At 41.2% G+C, this 24,359-nt stretch overlaps 2 protein-coding genes across 4 annotated transcripts; one reads left to right on the plus strand and one right to left on the minus strand.

The window, feature by feature from the left end:
• Positions 1-1,046: 1,046 nt before the first annotated feature.
• dpf2l (D4, zinc and double PHD fingers family 2, like) lies at positions 1,047-10,129 on the plus strand. 2 transcript variants are annotated; one of them, XM_034598424.1, is made up of 11 exons: positions 1,047-1,218; positions 2,886-3,046; positions 3,394-3,501; positions 3,666-3,862; positions 4,415-4,507; positions 5,123-5,207; positions 5,716-5,850; positions 6,503-6,634; positions 7,298-7,410; positions 7,797-7,878; positions 8,402-10,129. In XM_034598424.1, the coding sequence occupies exons 1-11, from the start codon at positions 1,187-1,189 to the stop codon at positions 8,485-8,487; spliced, it is 1,224 nt and encodes a 407-aa protein (XP_034454315.1). In that variant the 5' UTR covers positions 1,047-1,186; the 3' UTR covers positions 8,488-10,129. The 2 variants fall into 2 exon arrangements, with proteins under 2 accessions (XP_034454315.1, XP_034454316.1); XM_034598425.1 differs by having other exon boundaries at positions 1,154-1,218; positions 3,669-3,862; positions 8,402-9,510.
• Positions 10,130-11,575: 1,446 nt separating this feature from the next.
• Positions 11,576-23,854, minus strand: LOC117769306 (sodium/potassium/calcium exchanger 3-like). Of its 2 annotated transcripts, none has more exons than XM_034598143.1 (17): positions 23,197-23,854; positions 22,829-22,927; positions 20,503-20,579; positions 20,314-20,388; positions 19,299-19,383; positions 17,971-18,074; positions 17,701-17,775; positions 17,531-17,556; positions 17,352-17,405; positions 17,123-17,277; positions 16,783-16,871; positions 15,587-15,854; positions 14,329-14,495; positions 14,116-14,230; positions 13,564-13,676; positions 12,566-12,631; positions 11,576-12,270 (listed from the first exon to the last, which is right to left on the minus strand). In XM_034598143.1, exons 1-17 carry the CDS (start codon positions 23,294-23,296, stop codon positions 12,160-12,162), a joined length of 1,779 nt encoding a protein of 592 aa, XP_034454034.1. In that variant the 5' UTR covers positions 23,297-23,854; the 3' UTR covers positions 11,576-12,159. The 2 variants fall into 2 exon arrangements, with proteins under 2 accessions (XP_034454034.1, XP_034454035.1); XM_034598144.1 differs by having other exon boundaries at positions 17,141-17,277; positions 23,197-23,853.
• Positions 23,855-24,359: the final 505 nt, after the last annotated feature.

Genomic DNA, 24,359 nt, shown 5'->3' on the forward strand with positions numbered 1-24,359 from the left:
AAAATAAACTAAAATTCAAACTAAGTGGCTTCTTTTAATGTGATGTGTGAATCACTGTAGATTCAGACTAATTAAATATTTGATTAAATTATTACAATCAATTTAAATCTTATGTTAATTAAGTAAAAACAAGCCTATTTATTATTATTATAATAGTTACTATTAATAATTGATGCCGCTATCATTGCTGCTGTTATAATGATTCTATTAGTATCACTATTATTGTACTGTTACCTGTCAGCGCTTGAATGCAACACTTACATGGCTGTTCCAGGTCTTCTCCTTTTATTTCTGTACTTTCAGCTTACTTGAGTTGAGGTAAATGGCTGCTCAGCCTCTCTGTGCCCTCACTACAGTTTTCTCTCTGAAACTTGAGAGTTAGTTTTTTTCTCCACTTGTACTGAATGTTAGCTCACCATGTGGACTGTTCAGTTTCTCTGTGATATCGTCAGGTCTGATATGGTCAGGTCTCATCCTTGAGAAGTTCATAGAGACGATGTATGTTGTGATGAGGTGTTTATACAAATAAAATATAATTAAAGATTGTAACAAGTGCTTTGAATGGGCTGATAGTGGTGATGGATCGTGATGGTGGTGGCAGCTGATCATGGACTATGATTACAACAAGACTCCTATATACCTACTCATATATTCTACGATTACTGACAATAACTCCATTTCAATTGTCATTGCTGCTCCCCTCATCTCTATCAGACAATTTCTTATGTATAAATATTTTAAACATCGACAAACCTTTCCATTATGCTAAGACTGTTTCTCCTAATCAATGTTGTAAATATTGTAAATTTGTTGATGTGTTCAGCCACACGCAGCATCAATTGCACTTCTGTCCGCCCTGGGCTTATGATATGTTCCAAACATAACATAACATAATGTCGACTCAACACAACATAACAAAACATAACACAACATGGCTCCCCTCTCTTCGAAAAGTTAAGTTAACAGGTTATACATAATTGATGACTTCATTTTTAATAAACTTCGATCTGCGTGCATATTTAAAGTTGATTAATGTCAGTGTGGTTCTGGGTGCAGTGTGTGATCCTCCAGCAGCAGTAGTGTGTTGCAGCAGAAACTGTGCACGTTTTCACCGCAGGGGGCAGTAACGGCCAATAACAACTGTGCGCAGGCGCAGTGGGACTTCACACAACCGCAATAAGCAATCATGGCGGCCGCCGTCGACAGTGTTGTGAAAGTGTAAGTTTACCTTCATTTATTGTAAGAGTAGAGCGACCAGCCACGCTGGGGCGAATGTACTGATCTGTATAGTTGTGTTACTGCGGAATGCTTTAGTCCGCCAACATGGCGTCATCTGTGTTGATTATAAAAAGTGTCCCAAGAGAATAACGTTGCCCACTGAGCTATGGTTAGCCTGTTAGCTGTGGGACAGTGTGATAGTGGAGCAGTGCTTTGGCCGCTGCTCGGCACTAACTTTAACAGCCAGAGGTGTGTGGAAGGTGGTGTTACACACATTCTGACCTAACTGTTGCTGCACACACGGAGGAGAGGGTTCATGTAGCGGGGGGCAGGCAGCTTGGCGGGCGCTTTGTTGTGGCGAGAGCTCGCTAACAATCAACCTTTTGTTCTGACGTCCCTGCGTCGACACGCTTAGTGTTGGATGTTCTAACGAAGAGTCCCGATGATGAACCGGGACAGAGACCCGCCTGCGAGCAGAGCACAGGGCAAAGCGATCCACTCCAGCGGGAGCGAGGGTGGAAAGAAAAAGTGTATTTATCAGGAAAGACGCGTAATCGTCACCACTGTCATTCCTTTTATTTAACGTTTCTGAAAATGGCTGCCACATTATGATACAGCTAAGAAATCCCAGAGAACAGGAAGTGAGATTATGAAATACAGTGCATTAGAATTGTGCAGTGAATACCAGTCCAGTGATTACACTGCTCCTTTGTGTGGCACCAGTTGTGATCATAATATGAATGTGTTGTCGAGTGCTGCAGCAAAGTGTAACTTTACCAGCCTCACTGCAACCTAAGAGAACGTGTTTATTTAAGTGTAAATCTTTTATTTCCTAACCTGTGAGCACAAAAATGTTGATGCACTAAAAATGATTGAATGATCAGCGTGTTAATGATCTGTATTTTGTCAGGTAAGAGGAAATTAGTGCAACAATATTACTCAGGTAAAAACTTTGAAAAATAATAAAGGGAATTGTCACCATGATGTAATTTCTTGATCAGGGAGGACTTTTATTTTTTTAAGTGAATGTTTTTAACTCCGAACATACCGTGGTCATAATTATTAAAGGTAATTTAATCCCTTATTAGTCCCACTACGGGGAAATGTGCTGTGTTTCAGCAGCTAAGTGGATAGTGGAAAAACTCACTCAGTAAAAGAAATAAAAAAGCAAATATACAGGAAAAATACATATATGGTGTTACAGTATTGCACATATAAAGATTGAAATTGCAAAAATGTATGCAATTCTTTTAACAAAATCATTTTCATGGATTTCTTCAGGAAAAAACAGAGAGGCGTATTTTTGTATATGTAATATATACTGCAATAAATAGTCGATTAATCAACCATTGTCAAACTATTTGACCATTTGGTTTGTTAATTGGACAATATATGACATTTTTTGGAAGAAGTCACATTAGTATTTGGAAAATATTATTATCAATTGAACAAATTCAACACCATGTTAAATGTAAAACGTGTGGAACTAGAGTAGATTACATACATTAAGAGATATTTGTGCATTGGTAAAATTAAGAACTGTGCAGAGTTTGACTCACTGTTTGTTGTTTCTTGTTTGATTTGCAGTATTCCTACAGCAGTCATTATTAATGGTCTTTCCAGATCTGTGTTATTTGACCTGTCAGTGTCCCACCTCCACATTTCAGGCTGGGAGAGCAGTATTACAGAGATGCCATGGAGCAGTGTCACAGTTACAATGCTCGTCTGTGTGCTGAGCGCAGCATCCTCATGCCTTTCCTGGACTCTCAGACTGGGGTCGCCCAGTCCAACTGTTACATCTGGATGGAGAAGAGACACCGGAGCGCAGGTATATGATTGGTGCAGAATGATAATTCAGTATTATTGTTTTAAATTGACTTTCAGTTCAGTTGTAGTATATATGACATCGTTAAATCATGTCATCATTTTGCAAAACGAGTGATAAAAGTTCTTGTTTTATGTAGATTTGTTGATTATTCTTTCCAAGTTGTGACATATATAAAGTAGTCTCAATAATAATTATGTCTTTTTAATTTTTGCATGCCACCTCTCCAGTAAGCACCCAATAAGGCACATAAAGGTCCATTATTTACAGAGTTATACATGACAGAGATCATACCACAGCTCACTTTATCTGATTGTTTTATCCATTTGTCCTGTGATATGTCACAATAGGTGTAGCTCCGGGGCAGCTGTACACCTACCCAGCCCGTCGCTGGAGGAAGAAACGGCGTTCTCACCCCCCTGAGGACCCTCGCTTGGCTTTCCCTCCTCTCAAAACAGGTATCACAACTTTTTCCTTCATGCTGGTGGAAGTTTACTGTTGAAATTTAGTTTTAGATATATTTAGTATCTATTTATATTTAATTCATTGGTTATGTAAGCACGTCTTTTTCTGCCTTGGTGTTGTGTCATTGCATGCATTACTGATGTTTTGTTGTGTGCAGCAGAATTGGAACTGGGTTTGAAGCGTGACACGTTGGCCGCTGCGGATGGCAGCAGCTTGGAGGCCCTGCTGAAAGGGGAGCCCCTCGACAGGAGGAGTGGAGTGTCAGACCCCCGCGCTCCTGAGGATGACCAAGCCCCCGTGGAGCCTCCTGCCACGTCCACGGCCACTCACACGTCCTCCGGGCGCATTCGCAAGGTCAGGCTCAAAGCTCGCGGGACACTTTTGATCAGGGTCAATGCAGCTGCGATGTAGAGTACTGGACACTGCGTATAAACAGGTTTAGATTGTTTTATGATTGTTTGCTTTCATTATGACGCTTCAGTTTGAGATTCTTCTTTTTTTAAAGAACTGCCCTTTAAATTCAGAATAGCAGACCACAGACCTCTGCCTATTCTAGTGCTGCATAATTTTAGCTTTCATCTTAAACCTCCTAAATTTCTTTATTTTGAAGTCAGAGCAGCTGTTTGGCTATTAAACCTTTTAATCATACTCATTTATTTGCGTAGCTCAGCAGAGAGAGCAGAGAATACTGTTCTTGAATAAGGATCAATACTCACCAGTTAGACCCACCACATGTCCCAGTACGTCGTAGTTTAAATACTCAAAGACTTGACTTGAAAACCAGAATTGGAAGTTAAGACATATCTGAACACAGATAAACATCCGGGAGGCAATTTCTTTCCAATCATCCAACAACACACAGTCTGTATATTAAAATGAGACCTAATCCAGACCCTCTCACTGCAGAGAGTCCTGGATCACGATGACTACCTGGATGACCTGGACGATGATGACTTTGAGGATGAGACTCCCAAGCGACGAGGGAAGAGCAAGTCCAAGGTGTGTGTCACGTCTTATTCAGCCGTCGGTCCCTTATGGGATTTCAAAAGATTAGTGTCTGGTGGTGAAAACATCACAGTGATCAGTTTAAATGTAGGAGTCAAATTTCTGATCAGTTTCACCACAGATTACAGCCCAGAGAGCTTTTATTTCACCTTTGTTGCATTTTTTTTCTTCTACAGATTTGACATTTTTCAGGCAAACATTTGGTGGTTCAGGGTTTTCAAATGCGATAATTTTGGATTACATGATAATTTGGTTTTGAATTCACAATAAGAGACATTTATAGGTATCAACTTTTTCTCCCTTTTCTGACATTTTATCGACAAGTAATTGAAAGAATTAAATGCTGATGATGAAAATAATCATTAGTTGTAGCCTTACACACAAAGTGTTTAATTTCTTTATTTTCTTCCTAATTGATTTATTTATCTTTTTGGTTTTATACTTGGTAGTAAACACTCTTAAACTGTAAGTCATTGTAGCCTTTCTGTTCTTTTCTAATATCTAATGTTTGTTGTTTTTTAAGTTACATGGAAACTAAAAAAGTTCAACAAAGTGTGAGTTGCTGTTTCAGTAGTAATGTCGCTTTCTCCTGCTGAATGTGCTATGTAGGGTCGCAGTGACAAGAATGGTAAGAAGAAAATGGAGGCTGCAGCCGCGGCGCTGGAGGAAAGAGAAAAACCTTACGCCTGTGACAGTGAGTACCAGCTTCCTTTTTTAATGTCCGTTGTGTAATGCATGTCAGCAAGAAAAGCTTTTGCTTTTCCCCCTGAAAGACAAAAAGCCTTATACCTTGCATGGTGTGATCTGAAAGACCCCTTCTGGCACTGAAGTTTAACAACATAGAGATTGGAATAGTTGCCGGACTTGATGCGTTTTTTTTTTGTTTTTAAAAGTTTTTTTTCCTGAGATGCCGCTTCGTGTGTGCTTTTACACGAGTAGTTTTGTTTCTTTCCGTTGACGATGAGCAGCAGAGGCGAGTCCACTCGTATACTTCTGCTGGCTGTAGCTCACTGTGCAAATGCTCACCTCCGCTGTATGAGTTTGAAATAAGTGTGAAAATATGTTTAGAAAAAAAATTATCAAATAGGCGGTTTTGGGGGAAATGAACAGCAGCATTTTGTGGTTCCACCGTGGGCCTGTACATAGAATTAGCCGCCACCACTATAACACTTTTGTATGACCCATGTGTGTTTGTGTGTCAGTCTGTGGGAAGCGCTACAAGAACCGTCCTGGCCTGAGCTACCACTATACACACTCTCACCTGGCAGAGGAGGAGGGCGAGGACCGTGAGGAGATCGAGGCACCACCCACTCCTCGCCAGCCCGAGGAGCAGAAGAGTGAGTCACTCTGTTGTGCTGAGAGAGAGAGAGAGAGAGAGAGAGAGAGAGAGAGAGAGAGAGAGAGAGAGAGAGAGAGAGAGAGAGAGAGAGAGAGAGAGAGAGAGAGAGAGAGAGAGAGAGAGAGAGAGAGAGTTGCATGTCGTGTAGCATTTGTTTGTTCAAGGGAAGTCTCTCTCGCATTCTTTTTTTTTCTCCCCCCACTCTTTTCATACTGGTTTTGGGGGACTAGACTTCATGTTCCAGACTGAAATATGCTTGCACATTTAGGATTCTTGCCATTTTAATTTTTTGCCCCAGCATATCATCCATCATGTATTTAAAATAAAAAAAATTGTACCTCAACATATCCATTGCATTGCAACAAGTGCAATTTGTCAGTTGTCATTCAGTAGTTTGGATCATGATTCAATGCATCATCAGCCAGTTACTGATACTGTTGTTTGCAGACATGGCATAAACAGGTTTGTACTTTCAAGTCTAAAATACATTTGATTTGTAAACTGTATTTTAATACAAGTGGAGAGCAGCTTTCCAGCTTAGTTTGTGTGCAAGAAGAAGACAGAGGTTTTGAACTGGTCGTCCTTGTTGTTCGTTGAGTGGGACAGTTCTCGTGTGCACTGAATAGTCTCTCTACTCACCCCCTGCTCAGCTACCAAGAAGGGTCCCAATGGACTGGCGCTGCCCAACGATTACTGTGATTTCTGTCTGGGCGACTCCACCATGAACCAGAAGACTGGCCAATCAGAAGAGCTGGTATCCTGCTCAGACTGCGGACGCTCAGGTATGAACTTTTCCTGTCTCCACATTACTAGTTGACTGTACGCTAAGGCCCGCCCCCTAGATTTACCAGTGGGTCCTTGATTTGAGGCGAAAGTAAACAAAAACAGGTTGATGATTTCTGAAAGCTGTCTTTAGCAGATATAATCTGCTTTAGCTAGCTACATTAATCAATATAAGCCTCATTTAGTTTTTACTGCTTATTTTGAAATGAGAATCCTGTTAAAGCTATCATTAGTAAACATTTGATGGTCACTTGATATTTTGTTACCTGTAAAATGAAGATGATGTATTTTGTTCTGACATAACCGTGTTCAGCTGCTTAGCTCACATACTAAAAGTTTTCTGACTTAAACTGCTGGAAGAAAACATTCTCACAGGAAGACCAGTGTGTTTTACAAACATTGACTAACATGGATGTGTGGGTCAATGTTTGCTGGTGTTTCTGGACTCTAAACTTCTATTGAAGAGTCAGACAACTTCAGAGTAGCTACACACGTGTTCATACAGTCCTCACACTTTTTCTGTTGTGATTCCAGCTTTCGAAACTCAAAAACAACTCTAGACTTGAATTCTAAACATCACTGTTAATCCAAAGCTTGACAAATTTGCTGTGCCTCGGCCAAGTTGTAACTGATGTTAATCCCATGTCGTCTCCTTCCTGCAGGCCACCCGACATGCCTGCAGTTCACACCCGTGATGATGGCGGCGGTGAAGACGTACCGCTGGCAGTGCATTGAGTGCAAGTGCTGCAATGTTTGCGGCACCTCAGAGAACGACGTGAGTCTTTTTAAACTATTCTCAGCAAATGTGTCCTCAGTGTTTCCCAAAAAGAACATTGTTGACACGGTTACAAGCTGCTGTGGTAGAAATTGTGGCATTAAAAGAAAAGTTTACCTTAACGCCATTATCAGATTCGCCCTTTGGTGCAGGATGTTGTGGCTGTACTTTTAAGACAAACAGAAAGACCAGTCAAATATTAATGTTCAGTGAGAAGCCTGACCTAATAAATTGAGTCAGATTGAAATGATTACATTTATAGATAAAACAAAATGATGCACAGTTGTGATATTTGTCACTTGAGACATTATGTTTCTAGGTGATAAATGTGTGATCTCCTCTTATCAGGTCATTAGAGTGAACTTGTTGCTGTTGTGTGTTCACAGGACCAGCTGCTGTTCTGTGATGACTGTGACCGAGGCTACCACATGTACTGTTTAAGTCCCCCCATGACTGAACCTCCTGAGGGTGAGCTGACCAAGTGTTTGTTTTTTTTTTCTTCGAACCAACAGTTCAGAACCTAAAAATATTGGATTTATAATATTTTATTTTGGAAAACAGAAGCTCAACCTCACATTTTAGAGCTAGATGTTGTGAATATTTAGGTGTTTTTTGTTTATTAAAGACATTAGTTTAAATCAGAATTGTCAATGATTATTGTTTAACATTTCACAGTTTCCCTCAGTGTAAATATCTTGTTGGAACAACCTACATGTTCAGTCACAGCATGAACAAATGTTTCCTACTTTTAAGGTATAAAAGTGAGTTTAGGAGAAACATCAGTGTTTACGAGATGAACAGATGTTAATAATTGACCAGTCCAGTTACTTTCCCTAAATCCGACACTGTTGTTTGCTGTGATGTTTGCTGTGATGTTTACAGACAACAAACTGTACTTGGCACTTTCTTCTCTAAATGAAATCCAAGTGATGATGTGTTTCTACGCCCACGGTTCTTGACTCCTCTCTCGCTGTGCTTGTATGTTTTCCAGGGAGCTGGAGCTGCCACCTGTGTCTGGCTCTGCTGAAGGACAAAGCCTCCATATACCAGCAGAACCAGGGCTCCGCCCCAGAGTGACATCACATCAGTAAGTCGGACCCCCTCAGCAACGGGACCCCACACCCCCCGGTTGAAAAACATCCGACCTCTCAGTCCGGAGCTGCAGGCTCTGTCCAGATGTAGCTGAGCCAGATCGCAGATCAGAAGCCTTCATATCTACAGCGTCAACGGGGTGAAATGCAAAACCAAAACAGACCTCAGATCAGTTAAGATGGGGATCAAACCGCCACTAACCTGCCTACAAAGTCCCTGCGGCTTGCCGTCAAACACACACACACACACACACACACACACACACACACACACACACACACGCACACGCACACGCACACATGCACACACCCAAGACACAGAGAGCATGAAGTAACCATAGTAACTGCTGTCTCCATGGGAGCTCCCAGGAGCAAACGGATTGGCATCACACGCTAATTATCTGCACCCTGTCACACTCAAAGACGCAGTGTGGACTGTCAAGACAACGTTTTTTTTTCTGCCAAAATTATCTATTTTTATTCCCTGAATGTGGGAAAAAGACAAATTCACCATGTGTATTGTCCAAGAATATTATTATTATTATTATCATTATTATTATTGTTCTTGTTGTAGTGGACTTTTGTCGTGGCGTTTGTCTGTGGACTTCTGTCTGATCCATCGCATCGGTTCTCTTTTCAAGAGGTTTCCCTGAGGGGATCCGCTCAGTGCCAAGGTCCTTCATCATATGAAAATACACACGTCACACAGAAACTCGTCACTATCACCTAAACCCTTGTGTTTCATTTTAATTCAGCAGGACAAAGACAATGACTTTGACTTGTTAAAGCTCTTAGCACAAAATTTCGGGCCTCGCTACTTTAGGGTTTGCTGCGAAACCAACTTTTCACTGCTGATTCTGTTACTGGGTCTATGAGTTAGTTTAACCGAACGCTATAGAGCTGAGCATGTAATGTAGGTTGGCCTCTTTAGATAAAACACATCTTAGTATAATGTCATTTCTCAAACTTTTCTCTCCATCAGACAAAGCTAAAGTTCTCTTATTTTGAATAACCCGAGTCAGATACTGATAGCAGCTCCATGTTTTTAGCCAACACACAAGACTCGTGACCATGAAGGTGCATCCGCTTCTCAAAGATGTTTTTGTGGTAGCTTTCTAGAAAAAACGTTCGACAGTGACATCGTCCTTCACCAGTGATTGTAGACAGCTGCTGTCAGAGCGACGACACACAGAACCATTAACCAATTGTAGCTGCTTTTATCATTTGTCACACTGAGGCAGATTTGCATGCAGACTGCACCTGTACGAATGCGCACACACTCACATCACAAGTGGTTTTTGTCATATTGTTTGTAATTTTTTTTTTTACATTTTATATTACCTGATAATCCATTGGTATTGGGAGTTTTTCTAGTAGAATTTTGTAAAGTCTATCGTATAGCAAACACTTCAAGTATATAGCTCCTAATGCATTCTATGTACTGTATTGACTTTTTATATTTTTGTTATGACTGTGACATGTTTGAATTTATTTGATTATTCTGAAATGTCAGACCTCCATTATGAGTATTTGTAAAATTATGTACTTTGTTGTACTATTTTTATTTTTACATTTATTTGGTATGAAAGCCAATTTAGCCTGACTGAAATAAAGATCACTTTGAATTTTGTGTCCACTGCTGCATTAAATACACAACTAGACTGGCACCTTTTAAAGTCCCCTTATGACACCACATTAAAATTCACTATATTAGGATGTTAATTTGGATCTGCACCACACTCTAAACACTAAATATCATTCCCCTAAACATGTCTGTTTTTATGCCTCTGCACCGGCAAGAGCCAGTGGCCGGATGCATTATGTATTTGGGTTGTTCGTCCGTCTGTCTGGTTCTCATAACGGCAATATCAAAAGAATGACTAGGGAATTTCTTCAACTTTGATACAAATATTACTCAAGGATGAACTGATTAGATTTTGGTGATCAAAGGTCAGATAGTGTGTAGAAATATGTACACGGAAGCTGCAGTGGTTGCTGGAAGCATACAACCGCAGTGTGGTAATTCTTGTTCTTCATCAAGATCCATGAATTATCCTCTGAGAAATCAAAGAAAATCAAAAATGTCCTATCTCACAATGTTAAGGAAAGTGGAAAAATAATCCTGTATGCGCCCTGATCTGGATCCACACCAAAATTCCAAGAGTTCTTTCTTGGGTCATGCCCCCACCCCTACATAAAATGTCACAGAAATCAGTAAAGTAGTTGATAGCAGTTTTAGTTTTACATAATCCTACAAACAAACAGATAAATACGTAACCTCCTTGGCAGAGGATAGGATTATAATAGTATAATATCAAACATATAGAATGAAATGAAACTCATGTTACCACCACAGCAGTTTAAATGTCATAATCATGTTGAGCTCCAGCAGGTTAGCTGCTCCTGACACATTAAAAATTTAGATTTGTTTTGCGTTGATGGGATTAATTAAAACTCACCTTTGTCGTCCCCATCCGTCCATCCAGCGTCCCAGCTGACATGGAGAGAGGCGGTGTTACCCCCTGCACAGGAAACAACCATCACAATCACACCACCGAGCGATTTAAAGTCTCCAATTTATTCTGCATATCTCTGGACTGTGGGAGGAAGCTAGAGACACACAGGTCAAACCAGGATTCAAACCAAGAACCTCCTTGCTATGAGGCCCCACTATAGTGTCCCGCCCGTCACCTTTACCCTCTGATTGAATGTACTATGGGGTAAATGCTCCAAAGTGGGCACACACCAATTAGGACAAACACACGCTAAGCCCAATAGTTCAACCACAGCCTACTTATTCTACACTGAGTTGGGGAAACCGAAATTAAATTGTCTTTAATGTCTTGTAGGTAAATTTTGATCTCTATATTTAGGATTGATTCAATGACATCTTGATACGTCCTCTTTTAGCAAAACTTGGCTAAAAAGTTGAATTTTAGATTTTATTTACATTTGATTCTCTTGTTGCTCTAATTCTCAAATTTCGAAAATCAGGGTAATTCATTTTCAGGAGCCGTTTGAATGAGCATTCATCTGTCGTTTGTTAAAAGGAGGAAGCGAAAAGTCACAGAACAAAGCATTTTTATTGCACTTAACAAACACACACTGAAGGATTTTCTCCTACACAGAACTGTGGCTTAGTGCAATTATCCAGAGCGTGTTGTTCAGCCATGCGATGCCATTTACAGCTACACACACAAAGGCATGTTGAAAACGGGACATTTAACTTAAAGTAACTTCACAGACTGAGAAACCACTATATAAATGTACATGTTTAATCATTGAGGTTACATGTGGCAGTCAATAATGAATCATACTGTAAGTAAACCGACACACTTTGGGTTCCTTATACAATATTCTTGCTTTCAGAATACAAATTCAATACTTTATAAATTTATTGAGAGACATTCGATTTCATAAAATCTGAGCTGGAGGAGCTTGGTACAAAACTATGTAAAATACTTGATTATCAAAGGTAAACCATGTTATTTGTTGGTAAATGCTGTTCAAACACGTACGGCCATTACGACATGAAATGAAAATGTATCTGTCCGTACGTATGGTTAATAATGGCTGCAGTGACAGTGGGAAATCAGCTGGACCATTTTTCTAAGTCTGAGTTTTGGACCATAAAGTGTGTCGAGTGTGTGTGTGTCCTCTACAGCCTCTCGAAGCCGACGGAGCAGAGGAGGAAGATGGCGTATAGAACCAGGAGACTGAATCCCAGCCTGCGGTCCAACCTCCAGTGATTCAGATGAACACACAGGACCTGAGGAGAGATACATCGAAAGAGAGAGAGGGTCTGTTCTCACTGCAGTCAAAATTTAGTACAAGACAAACCTAATTTTCCATTTAACTGCCTTAAATATAGTCTCAAATAGGAGGGGGGGGGGAATACAATCAAAGGCTCTCAAGGGAAAAAGATCAGATAAGAAATCCAAGGTGAGGAAGAACAGAAGGTGATGTGCTGTTGAATTTGTGTACTGATGCTACAATATGAAGAAATACTCAGATTAGATTTAAAATCAATGGACAGATTTGATTGATAACAGAGATCCACTCACGGTCAGTGTGACTGAGGCCAACAGCAGAACCACTGAGTACACCAGACCTTTGCTGTTGATTGTTACCTAAACACACACGAAACAAAACATTAACATTGTTTTACAAAAGCATTGATAAACCTGAAAAAAGAAGTTGTAACACAAACACATAAACATGTCAACATAAATTACGTTGATATGGTGAACTCTACTACTCATTTGGATGTTTGGTCTCTACCACCTTCCAATGGAAAAAGCTGGCTCTTCAGCAAATGCTAAACCCTGTTCACCAGATAGTTGCTAACTGTTTGTGTCTCTGCCTTTGGTACTGGGAGGGTGGTGTGGTTTTTGCTGAAGACAGCTTGTGCAGCTAGAAAGGACACGATGAGAGCAGTTAGTCATTATCACATTAAGTAGAATGACACTCAGTAGAGCGCAGACCTCTACCAAGGCCCAACAGTCCCCTTAAATCCAGGAACACTGCATCAAATCTCACACACACATACCCTAAATAAGTCTGATTTTAAAGATCCATAAGAAATCTTTGAGAAATTCACAAAGATGTCAAAAAACATCCAATCCCACAATGTTAAAGACAGTGAAAAGAATTCCTGGATCCACCGACTTAATTGAATCCACTCCAAACATTAATGTTGGCTCATACCCCACCTTTCCACCAAGTTTTAAGAAGGTAGTAGTTTGAACAGACAAACGGCAATGAAAACATCACTTCTTTGGCTGAGGCAAATATCAGTGGGTAGTCAAGAATCAAAACTGAGATCATTGCAGTTGCTATAGTTTGAATTCAAAACCGGTACAAAAATGTACAAAGATGACTCGACTGAAAGTCCATTTTCTACCATGGAAACAACAGAACATGATTTGGGTCTTAACCACTCGGTTAAATAGTCTCCAAGCGAAAGGTTCCTGACCCTGATCATATGTTGGACCTTGCTAGGTTTTAAGGATCATGAATCAGGTCAGATGTATTAGATGGAGAGTTAGAAAGTTGGTGTTACCACTGATCCATAGCTGACTATGAGAGTCCTCAGTGCCCAAGGGAAGCCCAGGCCCAGCAGCACATCAAAGATATTACTGCCAATGGAGTTGGACACGGCCATGTCACCCATCCCTGCAACATTTCACATACACACAAACACAAAGAGGAATTCAGCTGAAAACCAAAGATGGAGTCATCAGTGGTTTATCTGTGATATGTCTGAGGTCATTGGGATTTAGATTAGTAGCAAACCAAAACAGGCAGCAACACAAGTTGTGAGTAAATGGTTTACGAGTAGTAGTAAGTATAAATAATAATAATAATATTTTTATATAAATGTTATTGGTATAGTGCTTTTAACAATGCTCAAAGACAATTTACATAGGATAAGAAGAAATTATAGCAATTATCAGCAGTGTCAATGCATGATGAGAGACGATCACACACACACACACACACACACACACACACACACACACACACACACACACACACACACACACACACACACACACACACACACACACACACACACACACACACACACACACACACACACACACACACACACCTTGTCGGGCGACGATGAGGCTGGCCATACAGTCAGGGACACTGGTGCCGGCTGCCAGAAAAGTGATGCCCATGATGACTTCAGGGATTCCAAATGTGTGGCTGATTATCGTCACCTAGAGGGACGACAGGAAAAGAGGTTGTTGACATGTGTTTTGTGTGTGTGTGTGTGTGTGTGTGAGCATGTGTGTTCCTGCATGTGGCTGTTTCCTACCATCCAGACCATGAGGTAGGAGAAGAGGGCTATCCAGAGCGTGGAGGAGAGGAAGGTGAGCAGGTACCAGCGCTCCCACTGTGGCAGGTTACAGTCGGGGATGGTGAAGTAAAGCAGAACGCTCACAGGCCAAGAGAGCAGCCACTTCACACGCATGCACCAGCCGTCTGTGGACGTGATGATGAAACACACAAATTTCACACCATGGATCATTACTGATTCATTAAAGATTCAGCTTATAAATAATTCACACAGCTTGGTGTGGATGTGTCTAAGATTCAGTGCCACTCTTCTCTAATTAGGTCCATTAACTATGATCCATCTATTATGCTGAAAAACATTAGGTGAAGCAGGGGGACCTTCCCTTTCCTTTCCTTCTTTCTGATCCTTTCCTGAGTTTGACATGTCTGTTGAAATAATATAAAGAAAGGGGATGTTTTTTGGAGACACACATATTAGTCTGAGTTATGACTGATCCACTTTCTTGGCTGAACATTTTCTCTTAAAAATAACAGATCCTCTCCTAAACTTTGTGTCTTTGCATTGATATTCCTCATGATTACAATGGGAAAGAACATTGTTCCAGACATATTTTCATTGGAGAAAATGTACCTATTGTGCCACTTGGTCGGATTATTTTTCTGGTCTCATTTATTCTATACTGGCTCCTTGAAAGCGTATCTCTCAGCAGGAAGTTCTGTGGTGTAGCTATTTATGGGAAATCAGAAAGCAACGTCTGTTTTTATTAAACTTACAATATGTAACTTCCGGACTCTCAATCAAAACAATAACATAAGATGTTTGATGGTGTAGTGAAGCAGATGGGGATCATATTGTCTTCACCAGCATTGCAGATGAAAATCTACCTGACACAAGTCAAGTGCAAATCATGTTAAGGGCGATGTAATGTGTTAGAATGTGTTTTTCCTTTGTCATACGTTGTTTACCCCGGGGAATAAGACACAAGCAAAGCCACACGAAAAGTGGATATGACGAAATTAAAAGGCGACCAAAATGAAACTTTCAGTTACGTGGAATAATTGTGGATTTCTTTCAGTTTGAACATTGTTGGAAACACTTTGGATAATGTAAGTACACAAGTCAATAACATATATATATATATATATATATATACATATACATATGTATGTATATATATATATATATATATATATATATATATATATATATACTATAGATCGAGTCATTTCTAGACATTTCAACTAAGTTGTTGCATATTATATCTTGAACCACTCACCTGGCACGATGAAGGGTTTGAATGGAGTGTTCTCCTCCTCTCGTTCCTCCTGCTCGTCCTCCTCTTCCTCTTCCTCTTTAGACGGTGCCCCCCCACTTGTCCCACCCGCCACTTCTTTACCCGTCTCCGTCTCTCCCTCCAGCGTCTGCCTGTCTTCCTCAGCCACCGACCCGTTCTCCCTGCCCCTTGGACCGCTAGCACCCAAACCCTCCTCCCCTGAGGCGGCCCCCTCCTCTGGGCCAACCCGAGCCCGAATCAGCCTCTGCCTCTGTGGGTGGGGAGAGGAGTCAGAGAAAAGACGGAGGGAATATGAAAGAAAATAAGATTACAAGAAAGAGTGCAGCGAGCTTATGGAAATGACTTCATCAGACTGTAGAAAACAAGGTGCAGTGATTATGCAGCCAGGCATGTGCTCCTATTCACTGGAGGGGATTTGGGAAGCGTTGATCAGGGACATGCCTCAGAGCAGGGGCAGCACTGGCAGTCACACTTTAATGAGGCAGTGGGAATGAGAAGCACACATGCAGATGAGGAAGCAGATTTGGAGATTGACTTGTTGTCTGCTTTTGTGTCTGGGAGGTTATTATGCATCAGGCAGCCCTCACACAGTAAGTGTCTGTTTGTTTCTTTGTGGATTTATTACATGGTGTCTATTTAACAGCAAACAGGAAGGTGTTTGATATTCCAGTTAGAGAGTGGCTGAGGTCGCAATATTCTGTACGAACTCGTCCAAGCCAGAGCTAAAACTGACCGAGCCCGACCCGAGTCTGACAGGTTTTCTGTTTGTTGTGTCTGAATCTGACCCGACTCTCATGTTTTCACCAGTTACAGGCATGTCCAGGGTAAAAAAAATCTAATAAATAGCTCAGCCAAAGCGACCGAAGCTGACCCCAACCCGACGCAAACCCAAATATTATTTCAAAGTTTTAGTTTGAACCTGGCCCTGTGTATCCACACTCTAATTCCAGTACATACTGTATCTCTCTGGGTTTGGAAACTGCTGGATTGTACACAACTCAACAATATATATATATATGACATAGTCTGTTTCAGACAATTCTCCCCCCCTCCCCACTGGAACCAGACGTTGTGTTAACAGACCGTGTGAGGTGTACCTCACTGATGACCATGTGCCCTGCCATGCGCAGGCGGGTGAGGGGGGGGAAATGCAGGGTCATGAGAAGGCGGAGGCTTGCCTCTGAGAAGGAGAGCTGGTGGGGGTTAGGGTTCATCTGCTCGTCCACCATCGCCACCCCTGTGTCCTGACCGGCCACCACGCACGAGTCTGGAGGAAATGAAGGGAGATGGACAAACATTAGCAGGAGATAAAATCTGAGAGGACAGGAGAGGAGAGGACAGGAGAGGAGAGGACAGGAGAGGAGGGTTAATTAAGTCCAAAGAAGCAAAGTAGCAAAGAAGAAAAAGTATTTTCCTCAATGTGGTGCAGTTCTATTTCAGCTTGTTATCCACAGAGGAACCTAATTGGGTTTGACTGGCAGCATAAACTGTGTCACTGGGTCTGTTGAATGCACGTACAAACACGAGCTCCAGCACCTGGCTTCAGCGGCACCATGTCGTTGTCACAGTCTCCGGCGCTTCCGACAGCAGTTGTCCGTCGCAGGATGCTCAGACACGGCTGACCTTCCCTGCTGCAGTGCTTCTCTACCAGGCTGCACAGAGACCTGTTGAACCTGCACAAGAGATATTAGTAAGTGTAGAGTGATGGGTTCATACCAACAGGAAAGAAAAGGAGGAAGAGACCCACTTTATGATGATGATGTAGAGGCCGTACATAGACATCAGGATGATGGTCTCCCACCTGAGACATGAACACAAACACCAACACAGATCCATTAATACCAAATTCATCTAAATCACAGTTTGTCTGTCAAATTGATCTGATGTTCAAACAACTGAACAGTAAAACTTTCATAACATTCTTACCACACAACCTTTTCATCATAGATCACCTGCAAAAAAAAATGAAAATAAACTTAATTACACTTCAAAAACAAACATTTTACAAGTCTGTAAACCGACCGACCGACCATTCATTCATCCATCCCCCCATCCCCCCATCCATCCATCTGTCATTTGATCAGAGGGTTTCTCACCAGGATAAGCACCAGTATGGACAGGATGTAGAAAAAAGCGTCACGAAACAAAGGCCACCAGCTCAGACAGATGGGCTGCAGAGAACAGAAACACGTGAGACATCAATATTAGTTTGACCAAAAATGTTTTGCGAAATCTTGTACTGAGTGTGTGTGTGTGTGTGTGTGTGTGTGTGTGTGTGTGTGTGTGTGTGTGTGTGTGTGTGTGTGTGTGTGTGTGTGTGTGTGTGTGTGTGTGTGTGTGTGTGTGTGTGTGTGTGTGAGAACCACCTGTTTGGCGAAGATGCCACAGAGACCGATGATGACCAGGATGTTAAAGACGGCTGAGCCCACGATAGTTCCCACACCCACATCTCCCTTTGTAATAAACACCCCTAAAAACACAGAAAATCAAGAATCATATCTAATGATTTAAGAAAATGATGGATTGTTTCTTCCTCACACAAATATTAAACCAGCAAATCAAATGTAGAACAGAGATATTAGGTTTTCATAACCACAGGGGCTGGACAGATATTTCTTTTCATACTGATTGTGTAATATACACTGAATATCGCCTGAAGTCACCCAGAACACAATAAAATAGATTATTGGTGATATTTGAGGAAAATGTCCTTGAGGCACATTTAAAAGCAAAGGTTTTGTTTTTATTCATAGTCAGACATTTGTCTCCAGCAGCATGTCCATTTTGAATAAATTGCACCTTATATTCTCTATCAAAATTATATGAGAGATGAGTCTTCTAGGCAAACACCTTGACTGTATCTACAATAAAGTGCTTATAATATTTTGTTTCTCTCATTTCCACAAATGTATACGACATCTCTTTCTGCGTTCTGTGTTTTACAACTGGACCACCCCTGGATAAAGGGGTCAAAATATGGACACCATACTCTTATAATTAATGGTGGAAGGAGAATATGTGAATTCCAAAAACTGAATAATTCACAAGTTCAGACAAAAATGTCTTTTGACCCCCAGAGACAGTCTGGCCTCTTTAGAATAAAATGTCAGTGAAGGATGTTTGTTTATGTGCACTTCTGCTCTTCACCTTAACTCTTGCTGCATGTGACCATTAACACCATTCATTACATTTACCTTCTTTTTGTTCTTATCATTGCATTTATCCCATATTAGATAATAGTTATCTGTGTGTTCTTTTGAAACAGAGAACAGAGATCCATTGAATTTGAAGTAACAGCTCCTTATATGAGACTGGTCAATTTAATCAGAATGTTAAAATTAAAATTTGCTCCAATAGGAACCTTAAGAAGGGCCAATTAGTTCTGCTATTACACTGCAAGTATTTGTTTATCAAACTGTTTTGTGAAAAAAAAAGTTATTGCTAGAACACCTGGACCATGGAAGAAATGTACCTGTGAGCTGACAGTCATAGAAAAATTTAACATGCTCTCCTTGTCATGTTCATGTCTATTTAATACTGAAATGGGTCAGTATCAGCCCTTCAGCCTGTGGACACTTGACTCCTCTCAGTCCTAATCATGTGAAGATGCATATGATTGCTGGTGAGTGTTGATGGAGGAATGATTGGGCTAAACCATTCGTAGAGTAATTGATTAGACGAGCGTCGTATTTACCGATCAATGAGGTGAAGAGCTCGGGTGCGGAGCTCCCGGCTGCCATGAAGGTTGCCCCGGCAACATCCTGACTGAGCTGGAGGTTCTAGAGGAGAGACCAGTTTGAACAGATTAAGAATAAAGCTGGTGATGCTGCAGGAAACCCCCCCTCTCTCCCCTGACTTTCTTGTCTGTCTCTGGTGCCACTGTCAATAAATCACAAATACCCCAAAAAACTCAAAATCAAAGGATTTTTCCTACAAGTGTTGTCTGTGGTTACACGGCCTGATAAGTCATAGATGTTCACTGTTGTCTGAAAACATGCTATAGGCTGTAATGATTCTGTGAGACCAAACCCATAATACAAACATCCACCATCTTGTATCACGATAAAGGACAACATGAAACTCCAGGAAATGATTTTTGCCTGGGAGGCTGTTTTCATTGCTGTCTGTCTGTCTGTTAGCACGATTATGCAAAAACCACAGAACCGATTTTCTTGGAACTCGGTGGAAGCATGGGGGGGGGGGGGGGGGGGGGGCAAAGAAAGACCCGTTAACAATTGGAGCAGATTCAATTAAGGGGGCAGATCTAGGAATATTTTTGTACTTTCTTTAACATTGCATGGTGTACTTGACATTTTTTGTGAATTTCTGAAGACATAATTAAAATATAGCCGTGTGTATAGTGCTTATGTTAATGAACAGGTGACATTTGGTTTGGATCCAGATCAGGATTATGATCCGGATGTATCTGATCTCTGAAATTGTGATTTGTGAATATGGGCTATACAAATAAAATTTGATTGATTGATTGATTGATTGATCTCAATACATGTGGCAAATCAGCCTCTGTGGTGGTGTGCACCCTACAAATTCCCTTCTTGTTCTATTATAGGTTGGAGCTGGGGAGAGGGAGGTCTAGGTTTTACTTAACCTGTTGCCACAGCGACCTGACTCTGAATAAGCAGCAAGCGATGGTTGGGTGGCAGGATATCTTTTTTTAACATCACAGTAAATATGGCTGTTTTTCATACCTCTGATACTTTCTCCAGCGATGGTACAAAGTAAACATCACACACGATGGCCAGCGCATAAAACATATAGATAGCCTGTAAAATATAGGAGATACTGCATTGGTAAAGCTGGTTGAGCTCTAATGCAACAAAATGCAGTTTCTTTCATTTCAAAGTTCTGGCTGTAATGCCGGCAGAGCTGATACTCACACAGAGAACATGGAGGAGGACTGCTCCTTGTTTTCGCTGCTCCAGAGTGAAGATGTCTTCAGGGAACTCGCTGATAGCTATAGAAGAAATGGAGAGAGGGAAACGTGAAGATGAATGAAATAAAGTAAGTCTAAATAATTTAAATGGCAGGATTTGGACCATGAGATAAAACTGAAACTGTTGATTTAATGTTTGACGGAATGTTTCAGAAAATCTTCAGCTAATACGATCACAACGTCCCTGCTCTGGGTCCCTAAAAGGCTGGGTCCCCTCAAACTGTGTCTAAAGATGTAGATGTGCAATTTGAAGAAATGAAGGATGAGGTGGACTGGAGCAGAAGAGGAGATGTTGGATTAAGCAGATTGAGTGACAGAAAATTAAACTACAAGGTTTTTGAGAATGATTGAAAAGTAATATTTAATAAAATATTAATTTGTTACAGGCTCACAAATTTGAAATGTTGCTGGTTTCCTTAGTCTTTTGTGATTGTGAAGTGAATATTTTTGAATGGACGAGAAAATAAACTATAGTAAAATATTCGCCTTGGATCTGATAAATTGCAATTGGCATTTTTTACTATGCATCGTAAAATTTTTATCAAAAGCAAAATCTTATTCAGAATAATCTGATTTACCCTAGTTCTTAAAGCATCTTAAAATCCATTTTTTTACCTTGTGGTTTTTATGTACTTATCCCTCTTTGTTAATCTCACTCTTTGTCTTAACTTCTGTTTTCAGGTTTACTTGCCAACTGTTCTTTATCTCATGCGACTGGAAACTGAATATTTCATCAAACATTGACGAATTGATGAATGAAAGCAATTTGATGATATTACCTTTGGTAATTGTTTTTTTTCTAGATTAATGGAGAACAATAATAAGCAGGTCGTCATTTGCAGCTCTGAGCTCATAAGGTATTCATTTGTGTGTGTTTGTGTGTGTGTGTGTGTGTGTTTGCGTGTGTGTGTGTGTGTGTGTGTGTGTGTGTGTGTGTGTGTGTGTGACTTGGATGCCGGTCAGGTTTTATCCCCTAGCAACAAAGGCAGGGACAGCATGAGGTTGAAGTTGTACCACAGTCATGCATCTTGTAGCGCTCCTCTGGTGACTTCACACTCATGACATCTAAACTCAGGTAATTATATCTTACATACATACGTTTCATTTGGCAGACGCTTTATCCAAAGCGACTAACAATAAGTGCATTCAACCATGAGGGTTCAAACCCAGAACAGCAGGAATCATGTAAGTAACATTACATTATTTTCCACCTCTTTTCAATAAGCTGCAATGCCTGTAAACTTCCCCCTCAGGGCCATCTTGACTCTGAGTTGGACAATGTCGGCCTCTTTACATGTAAACTCAGACAAATGCCTTAACAAGTAAATGAAACCGCTGCCTCCAGAGAAGCTTGTGACTTTCCTCACAAGGTTTTCTGATTTTGTTGTTAGACTTATAAAACCTCAAGGGAGAACTAATGTCACAAACAGCAGAGTTAAGCAACTTGTGACAAATGTGGATGGAAGATCCTGCACAGAGGGAACATTGTGCAGTCTGAGGTGTCACATGTAGGGATTGAGACACGGATGTGATACTACAACCTGTGACATGATTGGATCAAACAGAATATTCTAGCATCAAGAAAAAGACGGTGTTTTGGAAAATAGAAATATGATAATTGGAAGAAAATAGTTTTCAGACCATATAATGCCCTGTGGCGGTACATTTTTTTTCCTTTCTCTCTAATTGGCTGTAAAATCTGTTCATCTCAGTATCAGACTATGAGATGCTGTCATCTTTCTCTCTCAGTCCTTCATCACCTGCTCCGAGTGATGAGACAGAGCTGCTGATGAGAGGCTACTAATCAGCAGGTCAATAACGACAGGGCAGGCACTTTGAACCGCTCCAGACACACGCGGCATCCAACCGCGAATCCAGCGTTCAGTTTCCTAGCAACTGGGTCCCTCAAAGGCCTAACTGTGTTTAAACATCTAGATGTGCAGCTCGGAGAAATGAGGGATGAGGTGGACTGGAGAGGTGGGTCGATGCAACGGAGGAGATGGACTTGGATTTAACAGATTAATAGAGATGGGACCACACGCTCTCATGCAAAATACACACACAAAACCCTCTGGTGTTACCAAGATCACCATAGTGACTGCACATTCATCACTGCATGAATATTCAGACCCAAACTTCAATCTGGGTGTGTTAGTGATTGGAGACATCATTATGCCAAGTTGGAATTCTCACGAGGAACTGTTTTTCAAAGGACAAGACGAAAAAGAATAAATTAGTACGAGAATAAACTCTCTTCTCCTCTGTCTCACCGGATCTAGAAATGTTGTCATTTTGGTTGTTGGCTTCTTTTTGCTGGGTGAGCTCTCTCTTGAACAAGATGTCAGGATCCACAGTGGGTCCATGCAAACCTAAAAGAGAAAAATACATTACTAAAAATAAAATAATAATTATTATAATTTATGTCGGTGTTTGTAAAATACCTGAACTTTAGCATAATGTTTACATTAAATCTGTCAAATAAATCATTTATTTGAGGTTGCAGTGATTTTTTATTAAGTGTATTCTTATTATTAACATCTAACATTTGAATATGTTGTAATTTGCGTGGTTATAAACAATACAAGTAATGGATGAGTTAAAACCATTGCAGGTGGTGTATATTCTTGTGGAGCAGCACCTGTCACATCATTCAGGTGAAAGATCCAAGCGGCTGTGATCAGACCGACTCCACAGACGCAGAACCGCGGGAGGAGGCGCGTCTGCCTCGGCGTCTTCATCCCCGCCAGCCGCCGCCGCTCGCCGGGCTCTCCGCTCAGAACATGTCGCTTCCCCCGCCGCCGCTGATGCTGTCGCTCCTCCTCGGTTCCGGACTGAAACGATCCGGCCTGTTGCTCCCGATCTACCGTCGCTCAGCTGTTCAGGCTCCGCTCTCCATCCGCGACACGGGAGGACGTTAAGAAGCGTCGGCCTCTCCTCAGCATCTCAGCGCCCGGGACCGGTGAGTCAGGGTCGGTCAGTCAGCGAGCAGCGACCAGCCAAACGCAGCATCCGCGTCCACGAGCTCCAGCTCCAGCAGATAGAAACACCAGCTGCAGCATCTGTACAGAAACACCCCTCTCACCCACACCGTCCTCACGTCCACTTCAGTCTGATCCCCGATTAATGATGTGTTTCTTCCCCTGGCTGGGAGGGAGGGAGTCACAGACGAGCCCACCAGGGAGCGCCTTCAGCTGGGTGGGGCGAGTGGACTGAGACTGGCAGCGCATCGAGGGTTGGATGGACTCACTTAACTAATGCACACAGTGAAACACTCAAAAGGTGAAACACAGTGAGTTTTAACTGTACAGTGAGATGGGGAATGAACCGCCCTATCATAACTATTAAACATGTGTAGTGTCATTTTAAGCCTGTCCCAGAAATTGTCATGGTTTCAATGTCAAACTACCATCAACATCCAGTCACTTTCATAATTAGTTTCCACAGAGCACTTTGTTTATTTTGAATGATTAGACGTTATATTTTACTTTAAGAATTTAGTAATTGACTTTGGTGTAATTTCAGTCACATTATAATAGGTAGGCCTCTTTTTTGAAAATATGTAAATAAACAGTTTTTAAAGGTTCAGTGTGTAGAATTTAAATCTAGTGGTGAAGTTGCATGTTGCAGCTGAACACCCCTCACCTCACCGTCCCCTTCCAAGCATGAAGGAGAACCTGTGGTAGCCTTCAGTTGTCATGGCAACTTTGTTTGTCCAGTTTGGACTACTGTAAAAAACATGGCAGCCACTGGTAGATGTATTCATTGAGATATTTAAAGTAATTACAGATTGGGACAGATTTC

Source organism: Hippoglossus hippoglossus, chromosome 10, assembly GCF_009819705.1.
Source record: "Hippoglossus hippoglossus isolate fHipHip1 chromosome 10, fHipHip1.pri, whole genome shotgun sequence".
In the NCBI taxonomy this organism is placed as follows: domain Eukaryota; kingdom Metazoa; phylum Chordata; class Actinopteri; order Pleuronectiformes; family Pleuronectidae; genus Hippoglossus; species Hippoglossus hippoglossus.